Here is a 16,682-nt window from a genome sequence, read left to right as displayed (position 1 = left end):
CGTTGCCATGGCAGCGGGGGCGCCGCCGCTGGCCCGGGCCCGGCCATGCCGGGAAGGGCTGTGGCGGGCTGAGCTGTGAACGGACACGCCCGGTCCCGCTGGAGCGCCGCGCCGGCCTTGGCCTTCCAGCCGGGGTCCGGGGCCGTGAATCTCGGCAGAGCCGCGGCCGCCAGCCCCGCGCCCACGTGCCCGCCCCGCCCCGCCCGGGACCCGGAAGCACTTTCCCTCCGCGGGGACAGCGCGGCGGCGGTGGTGCCACAGTCACAGCCCCGGTCACAGCCCCGGCTTCGGCCCCGCTGCTCCCCTTCCGCCCCTCGGCCGCCCCACGGCCGCCGCCCCGTCGCCGCTGTCCTGCTGCTGCAACGCCGTCGCCTCCTTCTCCTCATGAAGCCCGTCGTCGTCTTCGTCCTCGGCGGGCCCGGGGCGGGCAAGGGGACGCAGTGCGCTCGCATCGTGGAGGTGAGGTGGAGGGGATGCGGGACTGCGCGGCCTGGCGACCCCCCGGCCGCGGGGGGCCCTGGGAGTTATAGGATCCCTCTGTGGAGCCCCTGGCCCTCTTTGGGGTGGTTGCTTGGGGGTCGTGTCCCTCTCTGCTCGGTGGCGGGACCCTCATCTGCCTTTCGGTCTGGTCTCTTGTCGAGCCTCCATCCATTCCTCTTCCCTTCGAGGCGATAAATAATAATAACTGACCCACATCTCCCCCTTAGTGGGTGAAGTGGTGGGGCAGCCCCTCCGTTCCCTTCCAGGCCCTGTCAGGCCGCCTGGCCTTTTCCCTCCTGCCTTTTCCCTCAGTCCCGCGGCATCACACCCCACCGGTGGGTCTGCCTGCGCTGGCATCCACGCTGGGGACACCACTGGGGTTTTTGCATCCACTTGGGGGACAGCCACTTGGGGTCTGGAGGCTGCCCCAGTTTCGGCCGGGAGCACCGATTGCCCTCTGTGCCTTGGCGGAGGGGCAGGACAGCGGCCCTGGAGAAGTTCCCGGCCGCCCGGGCGGTGCTGCCTTGTCAGGCCAGTCCTGCAGCCCATCCCGAGTGGGTGGCTCCGTACACGTCTGCATGGCCACGTAGGTGGCTAGGGGCTGCCACCCGGATGCTGAGGCAGCCTGGGCTGTGGCCTGGGGGAGGACGTGAGGTGTCTTATAGCGATTGGGAATACGTGCACTTCAAATGGATCAAGGTCCATGTCTTCTGAGGCCTGTCCCATAAATGTTACAGCTGGTACAGCAGACATTGCAGGGTGCTGGCTTTTTGACCCAGTGCCGTTTCAATAAGTTGTGGAAGTAACACGTTAAAAATAGGACAATTTATTTTTTTCTCCGTGACACAATATGGTAGAGGTCAAAGGATATCCTGATCCCATAGATGGTTCATCTTATTCTTTCTTTTTAAAAAGCTTAAGACTGACAGTATAAGTTCACTAAACTTTCAGTTATATTATCAAATTTTCAGTTTTCCGAATACGTTTTTTCCGGCCTTTTGAGACAACAAATATCTAAGAAAGAACGGTGGATGATACATGGTGTAGTACTGTCCTTTTAAACACCAAAAACCGCAGGGGTAATTACACTGTATCCAGGTGGATAATTACGGAAATAGTTAGAGCTGAATGCTTCCAAACATGTGTGTATGCTGGATTTGAAACAGCTCTTTTATCTTTTTTTTTTCCTTTTTTTTTTTTTACTGACCAGTTGTATGTACTTTTCTTATTAAAAGCTATATAGGATCAAAGCTTATCCATACCCTCACCAAAAGAAATGTTTAAGAACTGTGGTGATGCCCATATTCCTGAAACTATTGGTGGGAAAGAACCTCAAAACTCCTGGAACAGGCACATTGTGTGTGTTCTCTGTTCTGGTGGTGCCCCGGGAGTACTGTTACAGTTTATCCACGCTGCTGTTACATCCCAGACCTCAGTGTTGTATAACTAAGTTAAGTGAATTTGGTCCAGACTTAAAAATGCCGTTATGACTTTAGTTCTGAAGGATTCAAACCACAAAGTACAGACTTGCATTCAAACCAGCATATTCATTAAATTAAATTGTGGGATGGAAGGTTCATCGTGCTCATAAAGCCTTTTTGGTAAGGTCAAATTCAGCCCTTGACATGTAGCAAACAAATGAGCTTAAACTATAGGGGGACCTTGTAGGCTGTCATTAATGGCTTTCACTAAACCATTAGGGTAGCCTCAGGGCTGAAGTACCTTGTGTGGCTGCTGGCCTGTGTTTAGGAGGATAAATGCCTGTGGCTGGATAGGCTGATATAATTGGATAAAGACCACTTTATTAGCAGGAGTTCAAATGAGCCATTGCTACTCAAATTGTATTTCCAGCTAGAAAGGAAAAAAGAAAAACCTTGCTTGTGCTGTATTTATTTTCTTCTCTAAGCCTGGAAAGGGAAATCCAAATTCAAATAAATGCAAATTTGCTTTAATTCTGCTAATCCTGTTCACCACATGGAAAGAAGTTTATTGAAGTCAGTGGGCAGACAGTAGAAAGCACTCAGACCTGTTGAATGCAAAGGACAACCTTCCTGCTGGCTCAGACACCTCCATGAGAGTCACTGGCTAAACTGGGAGGCGCAAAGGGTCTGAGGTAGTTTAAGAAACAGTTGGACTGATGCAAGTGTGCTGGAAAACTTTAGAAAAAGGGCACATGAACAGAGAAGTGTGGGTGAAACACAGCGGAGGTACTGGAGAGCAGCAGCTTTTCTAAGCACAAATCCTCAACCTGGCCCCTGGCAGCCCCCAGAGAGCCCTGCTGCAGGCGAGTGAGCAGCCTGTGTGCAGTCAACGCTGCCTTTAGGTTGGAAATGTATTTTTATTTGTACTTTAAACCCTGTTGGCAGTTTGCCACAGAGAAAAGGGGGCTGTAGCTGAGTAATAATAAACCTCATTCATCCTTGTTGTAAATGGACTGCATAATATTAGTTTTCATTTGGAATGAATCTGACCCAGTATCTTGCTGTAGAGCTGAAGGTTGTGCTGAACAAAAAGTCAGTATGAGCTATAAATACATCTTGTTTGCTGTTCATACTGGAGATTTGGGACAGAGCACATCACATGTGGAAGAAGTCTCATTTGGCTGAGGTGAGATCTTGTATGATTTTAGCATCAAACCATTTTTATTAAAAACCAAGGGTGTCTGTGTTTTGTAGAGTAAAGGGGATATTATGTACTTACTACCTGGGAACGATTTCTCAAAGAAGTGTTGTAATTTCTTTTGCTGACTGTGCTTTACGTTCCCAGAAAAGGGAGATGGGTATCCCATGTTGTAGGTGAAACAGGTGTTTGTTAAGTACTAGCCTAAGTCATAACTGCTCAATATGTGTGTGCTGGAGTCCCTGAATGTGGAGAAGGCATGTATTCGTGCCAAATTTGGACACAAACTGAGAAATTATTTGAAGGAAGAAGACCTAATAACAAGTGGAAATGGATATTGACACAATGTAAGAAAGGGTGCAGTGGGTAAGTGATTAGGATTCTTTATCTCCACAGATAAGGTTGGATGAAACAGCTGAACCAGGCTGGTTTTCTCCGATACAGAGGGAAGACTCAACTCCTGTATGTTCCACAGACACACAGAATTGTCAGAGAAATGCAAATGCAGCAGAACTGCTGCTGTTCTGGAGCAGTTCCTCCTATTTAGAGAGGGATGAAGTAGAATTCCCTCTTAAGTTCTTATCCTCTCCCTTCCAGCTTTGCAGATTAACTCCTGAAACCTTCCACAGCTTTGTTAGGTGGAGCTTGCCATCATCTGGGGCTGTTGCGTAGCTGTCATGTGAGGCAGAATATTTGAGCTAGAGTTGAATGATGTCATTTGAATGCAGGTTCTTGCAATAACCTTCATGCTTTCCACAGTGTATCTTCTGTGACTGTGAGATAATGAAATGTGCTTTATTGCTGACTTCTGAACTTTGCTTATAAAATCATTACAGTAAAGTCAAGGAAAAAAAATGCATTCAGCAAATCTGCACAAAATATGCTTTCTTATGCTTAAATTTTAAATCCTTATAACCTCTGCCTGAGATGCAAAGCTCTTTGGTTGGTGGGAATAATAATAACTAAATCACTTGTCTTTATTCCAAGCAAGATTTGAGATGTACTTTTTTGTCTGTTTGTTTTGGCAAGGTGATCTGTAGAGATTTGGGGTATGCAACACATCGCTCTCAGTGTACCTAAAATATAATTCACCTCTGCCACAGCCCTGTCCTGTATGTTTGTGGTTAAATCTAAAATTAATTCCACAAGGTGGGATGCTGAGCCTTTTCGGTTTTGTAAGAGCATAAGTTAATATCTAAATGGAAAAAGCTGTTAAGTTGCTTTGGGATATATGATAAGGAGATTTCCTAGGGTGAAGGAAACAATGCAAAGAATAATTCTTTGTATCAGAAATGCCTCTCTGAAAGTAGCAGAGGATTTAGGTTTTGCTGTCATGAGTTAATTGTCTTCTAGAAGTCTGCTGAGAGACGGTGTTAACTTCACTGAAATAAAAACGGGGTTTAAATTGTTTGCTTTAAACTCACCTTCCGAAATCACTTTAATGAGTGTCAAGTATTAGTATTCTACTTAGCCTTAAGTTCTCATAGTTGATTTTTAGAATATGAATTTTTATTTCTGAACTTTGCAGCTTTTTTTTTTAAAGCGTGGTAGTGTTTAAATCTACCCCCTGAAGATTTAGCCCTGAACATCTCCGTTTTGCAGAACACTGGGCATTAAATTTTGGACTTCCCTGAACATACTGGGGGTGCCTTGTATTGAGTCAGTGCTCCTGAAGCACTGGGGTGCTCTGTTTGCCCCTTTCTCCCTTGGAGGCGCTGTCAGTGTTGTGTGTTTTGTTTTGTTAATGTGGGGGTTTTGTTTGTTTTTCTTTCCCAGAGACAAGAACACATTTCAAACTAAGAAAATTTCTTCCATTTTTTTAAATTGGAATAAGCAGACAAAGTCTATTACTGCATTATAGTCTGTACCCCAAAGATTTAATTCCATGTGCTAAGAGGTCAGACAAAAGCTTTCTAGGTTAAAAAAACCCCAAATGCTTCAGGCTTTACACAGTTCTATTTTTTATTTTAACTAGTTCTTGAATGGTGTATGTAGCAAGTTTTGGTTGTTTATTAAGGTTGCCCAAGAGATGACAGGTCAGAACTGGGGCAATAAAAGTTTGTATTTTATTTGTTTAAATCTTAAGCCCTGTGACTTTCATTTTCAAACTAACAATGATAAGCCAAGATAGGAGTCAAGGTCAAAGCAGTAATTTGTGTTTCTCTTGCTTCTTGGCTTCTGCTCCCTTAAGGAAGTCTCAAGCTGTGTGTTTAGTGGGGAGATGTGTTGCAAGACCACACAGGGCTGAATCAGAAATAAACCCTGTGCCCTTCGGAAGGGGCTGTGGCAGGAGTCCCAGCGGCAGCTGCCGCACACCACCGATCCTTCCTGACACCACCGATCCTTCCTGACACCACCGATCCTTCCTGACTGCCCGAGATTGCTGGAGCAGACTCCGCCTGGTTCCAGCGTGGCACAGATGTGACTCATGGATTTCCAGTTCTGTTCATCTGTTTATTGTATTTACGGAAAACAAAGCGTGTTCTGTCTGCAGAGGGAAAGTTGCAAATCCCGGCTGACAGAAGGAAGCTGGAAGGGCTGGAGGGCAGGGGAGGGAAGGGCATCCCGGGGAGGCTGCAGTCTCGGGTTGGAATTTGGAGATGTGGAGCACACAGCTTGTGTGTCCCAGTTTGTCCTGCTGCGTGGGGGCTGACTGACCAGGCAGAGAGAGACAAACAGCAAGTGGTGTTCTGATCTGCTCTATCCACTGCTGCTGTGATGGGATTGATGGAAACTTGATCTTGCTTTTCCATTTCACTGGGATTTCTTTTTTTTTTTTAATGATTTTTATGTTTTAATTTTTTTAAAGCAGAAGAGGAGGGTGTCTAGAGTGGTGCTGAAGACAGCACTTTTTCATTCACAATTGGTTTTATAAATTATATTTGGAGATGCGTAATTCAGAAATATAGTTTTAAAGATAATGAGAACTGGTGTAATAAGTAGAGCTGGCACTACTCTTGCCAGTTTTAATCAAGGTGTTCAGGGCACAAAAATTTCTTTTATTTTAGGTGAGAGAAACCCTCAGCGAGTGTCCTGAATTGGAACAAATCATTGCAGCATGAAGGGCTTGCACTACTTGTGTAATAATGAGAACTTGTGTAATAGTAACTTAGATCTTTTCCTAGATCCCACCAGCCTGACAGCATAGCAGAAAACATTATCCCTGAAATACATGTTAGAATAGTTAATTCTGTGTTTTCTTTTTCCTTCTCTGTAATATCAGAATCCCTCCAGATTTTAGGTGCTTGGCATCCAAGTATTTGGAAATATTTTTTTTGACCTAATTTTTTTTCAAGTCATCCTTTCAATCTGACATGTGTCTAGTAAGAGCTGGGGAAACTTCTTTTTCGTTGTTTGGCAGCCACAATCCTGCTCCCTTTTTGACTGCAGAGGAGAAGGATTAGGCAGGAGGGGCAACGAGTCCCATTCTGGGGATTGCATCAAGATGTGCTTGGCACTGCTGGAAAGTCCTGCTGGCACAAGGCAGACCTTGTCAAGACGCGAGAGCGTTTTGACCCTGTTTTGTGCAGTTACATCACAGTTTCTGCTGTGAGCCCTTGGCACTGCGATGATTTGCTCCTGTTCAGGACGCTTGCTGAGGGTTTCTCTCACCTAAAACGAAAGAAAACTTTTTGTCCTGAATGCCTGGATTAAAACTGGCAAGGGTAGCGTGAGCACCACATCTCTGAAGCCTTCTGTGTGTGGAGCAGCAGCCAAGCCGTTCTCCCCCCTTGTTTGCATTGTTTAAACCGATGTGTTTTCTTTGGCTCTTGCCTCAGTACAGTTAACAAATAGATGTTTTGCCCCTGAAGGAGAGGTTTGTTTTTCTTATTGCCTGGTTAAGCCATTCTGAGGGTTAGTCTTGAATATAATTTATTATTATCTCAAACAAGTCTGTTTGTACAACAGCACTTTAAAACACTTCTGTCTTTTACTTTCCAGTTCAGCCGTTAAAAACTACTTTAGTTTGCTGTTGCAAAAGATGGAGAATTCCAACAATTGTCTGACTCAATTTCATTTTCATGCATGAAAAGGAAAATGCCAAGGAAAATTAAATGGTTTGGTAATCCTCTAAAACCTAAGGGATTATATTTTCCTCCTGTTTTCTCCTTTGTAGAAACCTGATGTTAAAAAAATCATCATTCTATAACTTTAGCAAGAAGAACTACGTGTTAATTTAGCATTCAGCAGAGGACTGTTTCTTGCTTATAAGGAATGATTTATTCTGGTTTATGGCTTCTGTAGGTTATAAATATATAGATTAGCAATTAGTTAGGCATATCCAAATGCAATGTACATTAAGCAAGAGTACAGTGAGCTTACAGAGGATGTCTGTGGAGCTTTTCCTTCACAGTTACTTACAGCAAAATCTTACTTCTGTTTTTTGCCAACTGTGTACAGTTTTGGAGATTTAGGTAATTATATCCCTTCTTAAATTATGACTATGGCAGAACTAACTTTCCATGCTTTTGTGGGTGAAATTGGAAAGCAACTGAAATGTTTTAAAGTCACTTAGTGGATTGTGTAATATTTCTGTTGTACTTAGTTTGGTAGCCAAGTTTTTAAATCCTAAGTTCACAGCCTCACCAAGTGTGTAGTCACATTATTATGCCTCTCAGACACCTTGTTTAAAATTTGCTTTGGACGTGGCTGCAGCCAAACTGATAACCCTGAAGTTTTTTGCTGTTGCTTTTGTTTTGTGTAAAAACTTCCAGGTGAGAATTTATATGTGTGCTCTCTTTTGGATGTATAGCTAGCTTAGGCACTCACCAAGGAGATGTCTTTATTGCCTGTTTTTATGGACTATATTTGGTCGAGGAGAATAGTGCACTTTGTTACTTTTCTTGCAGTGTTAAATGAGCTGAGAAAATTACTATTTTGTGCTGTGAAATTTCCTCTGTAACAATGCATTTCTCTTAGGTAGGAATGTATGCTTGCACTAGGATCTATTTACAATGATAAATGCCTGAGAAATTCAAGTGTAATAAATACTTTCCCTCAGTATTTTTTATTAGTGACTATTTTAGCTGCAGTTTGAGGTGAAAGAGCAATGGTGTGTGCCGTTTTCCTGCACACTGCTATCAAGATTGATAGATCTGAACCTGATCTCTCTGCTCTCTCTATTTACTCTTGGTGGTGTGACAGAGGGTGGCACCAGTGTAGTTATTTACCTTCATGTGCCACGTCATCCTTAGAAGTCACTGGTTTTCCCCAAGGGCTGCTCTCCGAGTTTGTCATGGTCATCCCAGGGAAGAAGGTAGCAGGGGCAGGAGGACTGTGCAGCTGCTGTGTTATTGGTGATTTCACCAAGGTAGGAGAGGAAGTTGATGCCAGAACCACATGAACATAGGGATTTCTGACTTACCCTGTGCTTGGGACATTCCTCCAGCTCCAAAGGATCTGCAATCACTTTATATGTTTTCTTTAAGTGGGTAGTCAAACAAAAGTCTTGTCTTGTTTCCAAACATAACAAAATTGCCTTTGAAAACTGTACACAAATACCTGACCAAAGCCCTGTTGAGCATTTTACCCAAGGATGTCCAGTTCTGGTCCCCTCACTTCAAAAAGACATTGAGGTGCTGGGGTGTGTCCAGAGAACGGTAATGGAGCTGGGGAAGGGTCTGGAGAGTGAGTCCTATGAGCAGCAGCTGAGGGAACTGAGGGTGTTTAGCCTGAAGAAAAGGAGGCTTGGGGGAAACCTCATCCACAACTCCCTGAAAGGAGTTTTACTAAGATAAGAGTCAGCCTCTTCTCCCTGGCAGCCAGGAACAGGACAAGAGGAAATGGCGTGAAGCTGCACCAGGGGAGGTTTAGGTTGGACATCTGGAAGAATTTCATCACTGAAATGGTTGTCAGACACTGGAACAGGCTGCCCAGGGAGGTGGGGGAGTCACCATTCATGGAAGGATTCAAGAAACAACTGCACGTGGCACTTAAAGCTTTGGTTTCATTGTCACAATGATGCTTGGCCAAAGGCTGGACTCAGTGATCTTGGAGGACTTTTCCATCTTTCATGACTCTCTGATTCTTCCTGTGTATGCTCTGTGCAGAGTGTGCTTGAGATTGCGCACTGAAGATGGAACAGATCTGTCACTAGCAAGATGCAATTCCCTGGGTTTTTCTGTTGCAATGCAAGGATGAATGGGGCTGACACTGTTGGCTGATGTCAGGTTTGCACAAGTGCTCTGACTGAAGGGAGCCTGTGTTTGTTTTGCCATTGCAGAAATACGGCTACACGCACCTTTCTGCCGGTGACCTCCTCCGGGATGAGCGGAAAAGGCCGGGCTCCCAGTATGGAGAACTCATTGAGAACTACATTAAGGAGGGGGAAATCGTGCCGGTTGAAATAACAATCAGCTTGCTGAAGAGGGTAAGGAAAGGGCCATTTCCTTGCAGGGTCACTCTTGCAGACTAAGCAGCAAAGCAGTGGCTGTGTTCTGGCAGAACTGCCTTTCCTCCAGTGTGAGCGGTGTGAATGGGCAGACACGGAGAGGCTTCTCTCAGCAATCACTTGTGTTTCCTTCTGACTGCTGGAGTGCTGAGGGCCTCTCCTACCTGGGGATCTGTGAAAATTGATTATTTTTCTTTTTCTTTATTTTTCAGTAGCTCTAGGAAAATCAATGAAACTGTATTTCTTATTTCCCTGCACTAGCTTTTGAACCTCTTGGTCCACTCAGTCATATTTGATTGGAGGTTAGAGGCCTTAAAGGCACTAAGATTTGTAAGTTTAATCACAAAATAGATAGTCAGTTGAAGGAGAAGAGCACCTACTGATGTTCTTGTGGAAGGAAAAGCTCCAGCCTTTATCCTTATTGGATGTCCATGAAAACAATGGGAGTATCTCTTTTCAGTCAAAAAAAGGCTGCTGTTTGTGGCACTAAATGTATCTGGAGCTTTTCCCTTAGAATTAACTCTAGATCAGGAATGTTTTGATGTCTTATTGTGTGAAGACACGTCCCAGTATCTTGTAGAGAATCAGATTTAAAGCTGTGATTGTGTTATGAGATTTTGAGCTTTGTGAAATAATGAATTCAGTTTGAATAATAGCTGTGTTGGTGCAACAGTGAATTAACCAGCATGCATTGATAGTGAAACAAAAGCACATTTTGTAAATCTGCAATAATCCTAAAATAAATGCTTCTCAATTTACCATGTCAGCATTTTGGGGGTAAATTAATAAGTAGATAAATCAGTGTATGGGCAGGAGATTGTGAACTGAATTATCTTTTATCAGGCTATGGATCAAACAATGGCTGCCAATTCCCAGAAGAACAAGTTTTTGATTGATGGGTTTCCCAGGAATGAAGATAATCTTCAAGGCTGGAATAAGACTATGGATGGAAAGGCGGATGTTTCCTTTGTTCTCTTTTTTGATTGTGACAATGAGGTAATGAAGTGTGTAATTCTGTAACTTCCTTTCTTGCATTATTGTGAGAATCATTCAAGAAGAACAATTAAACTCTGTCAGGGAGAATGGGCTAATGTAAGAATTGAAGGAAAACTTGGCCTGTGAGTTTGAAGGATTTTTTGGCAACTTGTTTTAGCAGATGAAAAGCTGCATGTTTATTGAAATAGACAGCTAATGACACTTGGTATAATCGTATGTGAATAAATTATATTGAGGAAGTACTCCAGGCAATTGCATTCCTAAAGGAGATTTATCAAAACTTTAAATACATTTTACAAAATTATGTGGTTACTTTTCAGAAAATATTACTCTCTTTACTCTTAATAATTGGTTGTTTAGTCCAAAATGAACTTGGTACAGTGTCTGCTTTAATTCTGAAGTGCAGGAGCAATCTTTAGTTTCATAGTTATGAGCTGTGCTATAGGATAGTCAGTAATCAACATTTTATTCAGCAAGTCATTAGATTACAAGGGCATTTTGACAGTGATGCATTACATTCCTTTAACAAGTGCCATGATGTGCTGTCTTTTTAATATGTCAGTGCCCTTGTGCATGAAAACTGATATGAATATCCCAGCACCTTAAGCTGACATTTTTCCTTTTACCCCTTTCCCCAACTTCCTGAGATTTTGTTACTTTTCTTTTTTACTTATTTGCAATTATTTTGTAATCCTAAAGAGCATGTGAGGGATTATTCTGTTAAAACCTTGAATAACAGTAAATTAATTTTTTCACTTGGTGGGGCTTTTATTTTGGAATTCTGATTTTTTTACTAGATCTAAAAATAGACAATGCCTAAATAATCCTTACCATGATTGCACTATGTAGGAAAAAAATATTTTTAACCATTGTACCTCTTGTGTGAGTAGGATAAATGTATTCATGGAGTGTACATGGGTCAGCTTTGCTTATTTAACTAAAGGTTTAAAAAAGTCTATTGGGACACTTCTAGCTATGGTTAGTTCTTCATTTTTTACTTAGATTTTTGAAGTCTTCATTATAGCAATATCAAGTAAGAACATTTTAACTGACAATAGCTTAGTATTGTCAGTGTGCCTGACAAAATTCTTGAGAGAACATTCAGTGACTTTCCTTTAGTGCAGACATATATTAATAGTCCCATTTCACATGCTGCTTTTCAGAAAGCCTGAGCACATCCTTGAAAATCAGGTAATTTTCTTTTTTAAATGTCTCAGGTCAGAGATCCAGTCAAACCACAGAGCTTGATGTTGCTTGTACTTCCTCTGACCCCAATCCCATTTTAATAAACTGAAGTGTAAACCATCATCCTTCTTCTCTGGAAGAACCTAACTTCTCTTGTGAGTTCTCCTTACATCCACCACATCTGGACTGTATTTTGTGTACCAGGCCAATTCAGATTTTCAGGATTTTTGGTTGTTTCTGCTCTTAGGATGATGGCAGCTTGTGTTCCTGGTTGTAGTCATCCTTTTGATTTTTTTTGTAGATATGTATTGGCCGCTGTCTTGAAAGAGGCAAGAGCAGTGGTAGGAGTGATGATAATCGGGAGAGCCTGGAAAAGAGGTACTGTCTTCAAAACTTTTCAGTCCCCTTCTCTTTATATTTCACTATGTAATGTGGATTTTTTCTCCCTCTGCTTTCTCTTAGAATTCATACATATCTGCAGTCTACTAGGCCTATCATAGATTTGTATGAGAGAATGGGAAAAGTCAGAAAAGTGGATGCCTCCAAATCTGTTGATGAAGTAAGTATATAAGCCAAAAAAACATGGGGATGACAGTGGCAGGATACAGACTTTTGGCATTCTCCTGAGATGTGTGTGTGTGTGGTTAGTCTGCTACTTAAGCACTGATGTTAGTACTGAGGGAGGTTGTGGAACTCTTGATTTGACTCTTGAAGGACCGAGTAAGATGTGATTATATTACTGTATCCCGCAGCTGTAGGGAGGAGAGGAGAGGAGAGGTCCAACAGGCAGGAATTGTGCAGCAAGATTGATTTATTTAATAGTTTTACAAACTCTTTTATAGACTTTTTTCTTCATAGTCTAATTGGACAAAGGATCAGCCACCCCCTGGGTGCATTGGCTAGAAATCCTAAACATCCACTGTCAAAATATTTTCCTACTGTACCATACGCTTAGTTCTACAAGGTCGCAGGTGTTCATAGTTTACAGAACTTCTGCTGATCTCTTTGTGAGAGAGAAAAGTATCCCACAGGCTTAGAAAGAAGCAAGAAAATGCTTGCTAGCAGCAATATTGTATCCACATGAATAACTTGAGGAAATTGATTAATTCTGCTTGAGTGTGAGCTGGACTAAACACATTTCCAGTGTTTCTGTGTTTAACAGGGTCTTGCCTTTTATATTTTCATGAGTTTTTGCTCTTCTGAAGTAGTGTTGCTCTTCTGTCTGCTTTCCAAAATTGATGCCAATTTCACTGTTAAAGAATTACTGTGAATGTTCTAAAAAAACCCTATATATTTTTAAAAATACTTTCAAGTACTGTTTATGTTGGTTTAACTTGATGTAACTGTTTGATGAAGGCTTCATAAAATTCTTCTTTATCTTTTTAGGTTTTTGAAAAAGTTGTACAAATTTTCGACAAAGAAGGCTAATTCCCAGCTTGAAATGTCACTTAAACTTGTGCTTGAATCTTGCTTGAATAGCTGCTACTGCAGTCCACTCTTTGTAATTATTTTAAAAGATTTTTTTTATTTTTTTTCACATATCTAAAGATGATTGGAAAAGCAGTTGATTAGAAATGGATCTGTTTTTTAAATAGGAAATAATTTCTTGTGGCTATAGTATACAAGTTTCAGGGTTCTCCATTAGTGCAAGTTCAGTTACTCACATGGCAGAATCACAATTAATACATCTTTCTGAAGAAACTGTTTATTCTGTCACAGTTCTGTGCCTGTCATGGGCAGTCCTTCTTCTCCCTTATTGCCATACACCTACTTTTTTTTTAAGGATCAACTGAACAGCAGCATTAAGCAATGAAGGACCCATGTACCCTTGTTTGTTTTTTAGATGCTTGGACCAAGTTTAGCAAGTTGTTTTTTGGATTTTTCCAAAGTATAATTTCATCCAAAATTCCCTTATATCCCCAAACCTGAATTCTCTAGGTTAAGCTACAGTTAGTATGAGAATCTGTTTTAGGAGTTCTCAAAAAACTATTAAATATGCTTTTCAGGAATAGACATACAAAGTACTTCATGAAAAGTGGTGCTTCCTTATGACTCTGGATGTAAACTGTCTTGCAAGTTCTTGGATGACATGGCCCTGGATTTTTCCTTGTTTTCATCTGCAAAAGATTAAGAAAGTCAGTTTAGTATTTCAATACTCATTTATCTTGAATGATAGTTACATTCTTAACTACAGCATGGTCTTCACAAGATGGCAAAGCTCTTAAATAGTGTACAGTAAGCAAAATCTTCTAACAGTTCTGTCTTTTGTAACAAGTGGAAGGGTTTTTCCTTATTATTATTGAAATACTGTGTTACCAAATGCTTGAAGGTTTGTTACCTGGGAAAATATTTTTATGGTTAAACTAGTGGATTTGTTTCCCTAAAAAAGTGTAATTTTAATAGCTGTTTGTTTGAGAAGCTTGTAAGTTATTGCACTTTTGTTATGATATGGTCAGCTGAGGGGAAGATAACTGCAGGAAAAAGTTTCATTCCCTGAAACAGAGTCCTGCTTCTCCATGTTCTCTTGAATTAGACAAGTGCAGTCAGCAGCAAGAGCTGGAGTGAGCAGGGAGCTGGTTGAAACAACCTGGTTTGCACAGATGTACAATTTTGTCTTTTGTTTAAGCTTTTCTGTCCCCTGTATAGTATGCATAGGTCTGGGGGCGGGCCCAACCATGCATTCCTTGCATGCCCTAAGCTTCTACTGAAGGCCTGAAGATGAGAGTTTTAACTGATTTTGGTGATAGAGTGGTTGTTGCCACATTAACTGACGCTATAATTGGTTTGTGACATGCTAATTACACAGAATTGCAGTTTGGAAATCTTGATGCTCAGCTTTTCTTTAGTCATGACTTTCTCTGCTTAGGAAAAAGTTTAAATTAAGCTTAGCTTTTAATTAGAATCAGATGTGTTGGTCCTCATCCTACAGTCAGATTTGTATTTTCAGGAGTTCTCATCTCGCTGAGGTTATTGAGGCTGCTGGACTGGGGAAGAGATGAGTACAGAAACAAGGGTAAACTGCAGTAGCTTTTCCAGTCTGGTAGGAGTTCAGGCAATGGACTGGCCACAAATAGCTGTTTACTACTGCAGCATATATGGACCATGACTGCTTCTGTGAGTGTGGGAGGCCAATGCTCTCACTTTATGAATTTCTCCTTAAAAAAAAAAAAAAAGAAAAAAAAAGAAAACTTGGAATTTAATTCTTACTGTATAAGTATGCTGACATGGATAGGATCCAGCAAAACTGCATCTTTTAATATGAAGGTTAGAATCAGGGTTTTTCAAAAAATACTTCAAACTGGATTCTTTAATTCAGAGAGATTTAATTCACTCTTGTTTCTAAGTTATTGGTTTTTACAAGTTCTGTTCAGAATAGAGTATCCATTTTCTCTCATCATATACTTTTCTGTGTATTTAAGTGCTGGAGCAAAAAAAAACCTCTGGAGCAAGTTTTAGAAAAACACCCAACAATGTTTTGGCAATATTGAATTTGGAGTGGATTGTAATGTGCAAGGACTAGATTTTTTGTCATTTTATTTATTGAAGATGCCATTAAATGTGTTACCACTTCTTTCAAGATGGACTTATGATTGAAATAAAGATTAAAGGCAATATGCCAATGTGTTGTGTCCATTTAGCAGCAAAACTGTATAAAGAATTTGAGGAGATCCAATAAACTTTGTTCTGTGGCTTAATGAGTGCCTGGATTACAGTTTTCTGTCACAAGGGATATTTTTCATATATATCCATCTATATAAAGTGAGTATTTATTAGAGTTAGATGCTTCATGTGGCCACATGCACAGGTATGTGTATGAAAGTGCAGTTTTCACCATCAAAAGTAAAGTCCTGAAGATCCTTTTAGGCACAGGATAAGATCAGGCCATTGCCTGTGGAATTGTTACTTTTTTTGGTTATACAGTTTGTGAAATGACTCTATTCATATAGTAAAGTGATAATTCATTTGACACGTGTGAAAGGAAAGGACTTGGAATGGTCTAGGAAACACAAACCTATTGTTCACCTGCTGTTGGAGACACTTTTTGTCGGGATTTCTCATGATTCCCTGCTCAATCAGCAGCTGATCCCTGACTGCCGTTCTGCTGGCTCTGCAGCACATGCCTGCGTGCTGTACTCCAGGCTGTTCTTAAAGGAAATTGGCACAACATAATATTCGCTATAAAAGAAACTGAGAGGCTGCCAGGCTCATTTTGAAATAACCCATTTTATGTAAAGGTTTGTTACAAAAGAGGTTGTTTTGTCACATGTAGCTTCCTATTAAACAGTGTGTTGAACTTAGAATCATAGAATCATTTGGGTTGGAAAGGACCTCTAAGATCAGCAAATCCAACCCTTCCAACTTGAAACTTTACTCTGGAAAGATTTGCAGAGCTGGTCTGAAAGGGGTGGGGAAAGCAGGGGATTTTTCAGCAGTGGTAGTACCTTTCTGCTGCTAAAACTGCAGAGACCAAACTTTTGCTGAAACCTCACACTGAAGTTGTAGTGTCTCCTCAGGGACATACTGACAGGGGCAAAGCTACCCGTCAAATTTGCACCTTTTGGACAGAGATTTTGAGTTAAGTCTCCCACTGTGGGAGTAGGGGCAGGCAGAGATGACCATAAGCATGCTCTTGAGGATTGCCTCATTGTAAGATATCCCCCACTAGCAACAATTTGTCCTTAATAAGAAGAGCTGGCTCATGAGGGAGTTTCAAGGTCTTGTGGAAAATTCTGTGTCTTACAACAGTGGGGACATCTGTGTGCTGCTGCCCAGGCTGGACTGGGGAGAAGGGGAGAGTTAAATGGAAAAAATGCTCAGTTCAGAGCAGAGCTGCCAGCTGTCGTTACCGGTTGGCAGTTTCTGGCTGCCAGCATTTAGGAAAGTTGCAGCTTAGGGGATTACTTTCTTCCTCTGGTGTGAGGTTCAGTACCAGTTCGGTCCCTGTTGTGGCACAGATGTCTCCGAAGGCTATAATCTGTGACAGCTCTGTTGGCCTTTGCTCTGGGGGGGC

General features: G+C 41.7%; 1 protein-coding gene across 1 annotated transcript; it reads left to right on the top strand.

The window, feature by feature from the left end:
- Positions 1 to 75: 75 nt before the first annotated feature.
- On the top strand, positions 76 to 15,366 carry CMPK1 (cytidine/uridine monophosphate kinase 1). Its single transcript, XM_039556190.1, has 6 exons — positions 76 to 459; positions 9,323 to 9,469; positions 10,334 to 10,486; positions 11,973 to 12,049; positions 12,134 to 12,230; positions 13,058 to 15,366. Exons 1-6 carry the CDS (start codon positions 385 to 387, stop codon positions 13,097 to 13,099), a joined length of 591 nt encoding a protein of 196 aa, XP_039412124.1. The 5' UTR covers positions 76 to 384; the 3' UTR covers positions 13,100 to 15,366.
- Positions 15,367 to 16,682: the final 1,316 nt, after the last annotated feature.

The sequence above is a fragment of the Corvus cornix genome, chromosome 8 (assembly GCF_000738735.6).
Source record: "Corvus cornix cornix isolate S_Up_H32 chromosome 8, ASM73873v5, whole genome shotgun sequence".
Classification (NCBI taxonomy): Eukaryota; Metazoa; Chordata; class Aves; order Passeriformes; family Corvidae; genus Corvus; species Corvus cornix.
This window is presented reverse-complemented; position numbering and strand designations above follow the sequence as displayed.

Coding starts and splice junctions, on each gene's coding strand:
- CMPK1 (XM_039556190.1), top strand. CDS start 385: ATGAAGCCCGTCGTCGTCTTCGTCCTCGGCGGGCCCGGGGCGGGCAAG. Junction 9,470..10,333: donor CAATCAGCTTGCTGAAGAGG/GTAAGGAAAGGG, acceptor ATCTTTTATCAG/GCTATGGATCAAACAATGGC. Junction 12,050..12,133: donor CGGGAGAGCCTGGAAAAGAG/GTACTGTCTTCA, acceptor GCTTTCTCTTAG/AATTCATACATATCTGCAGT.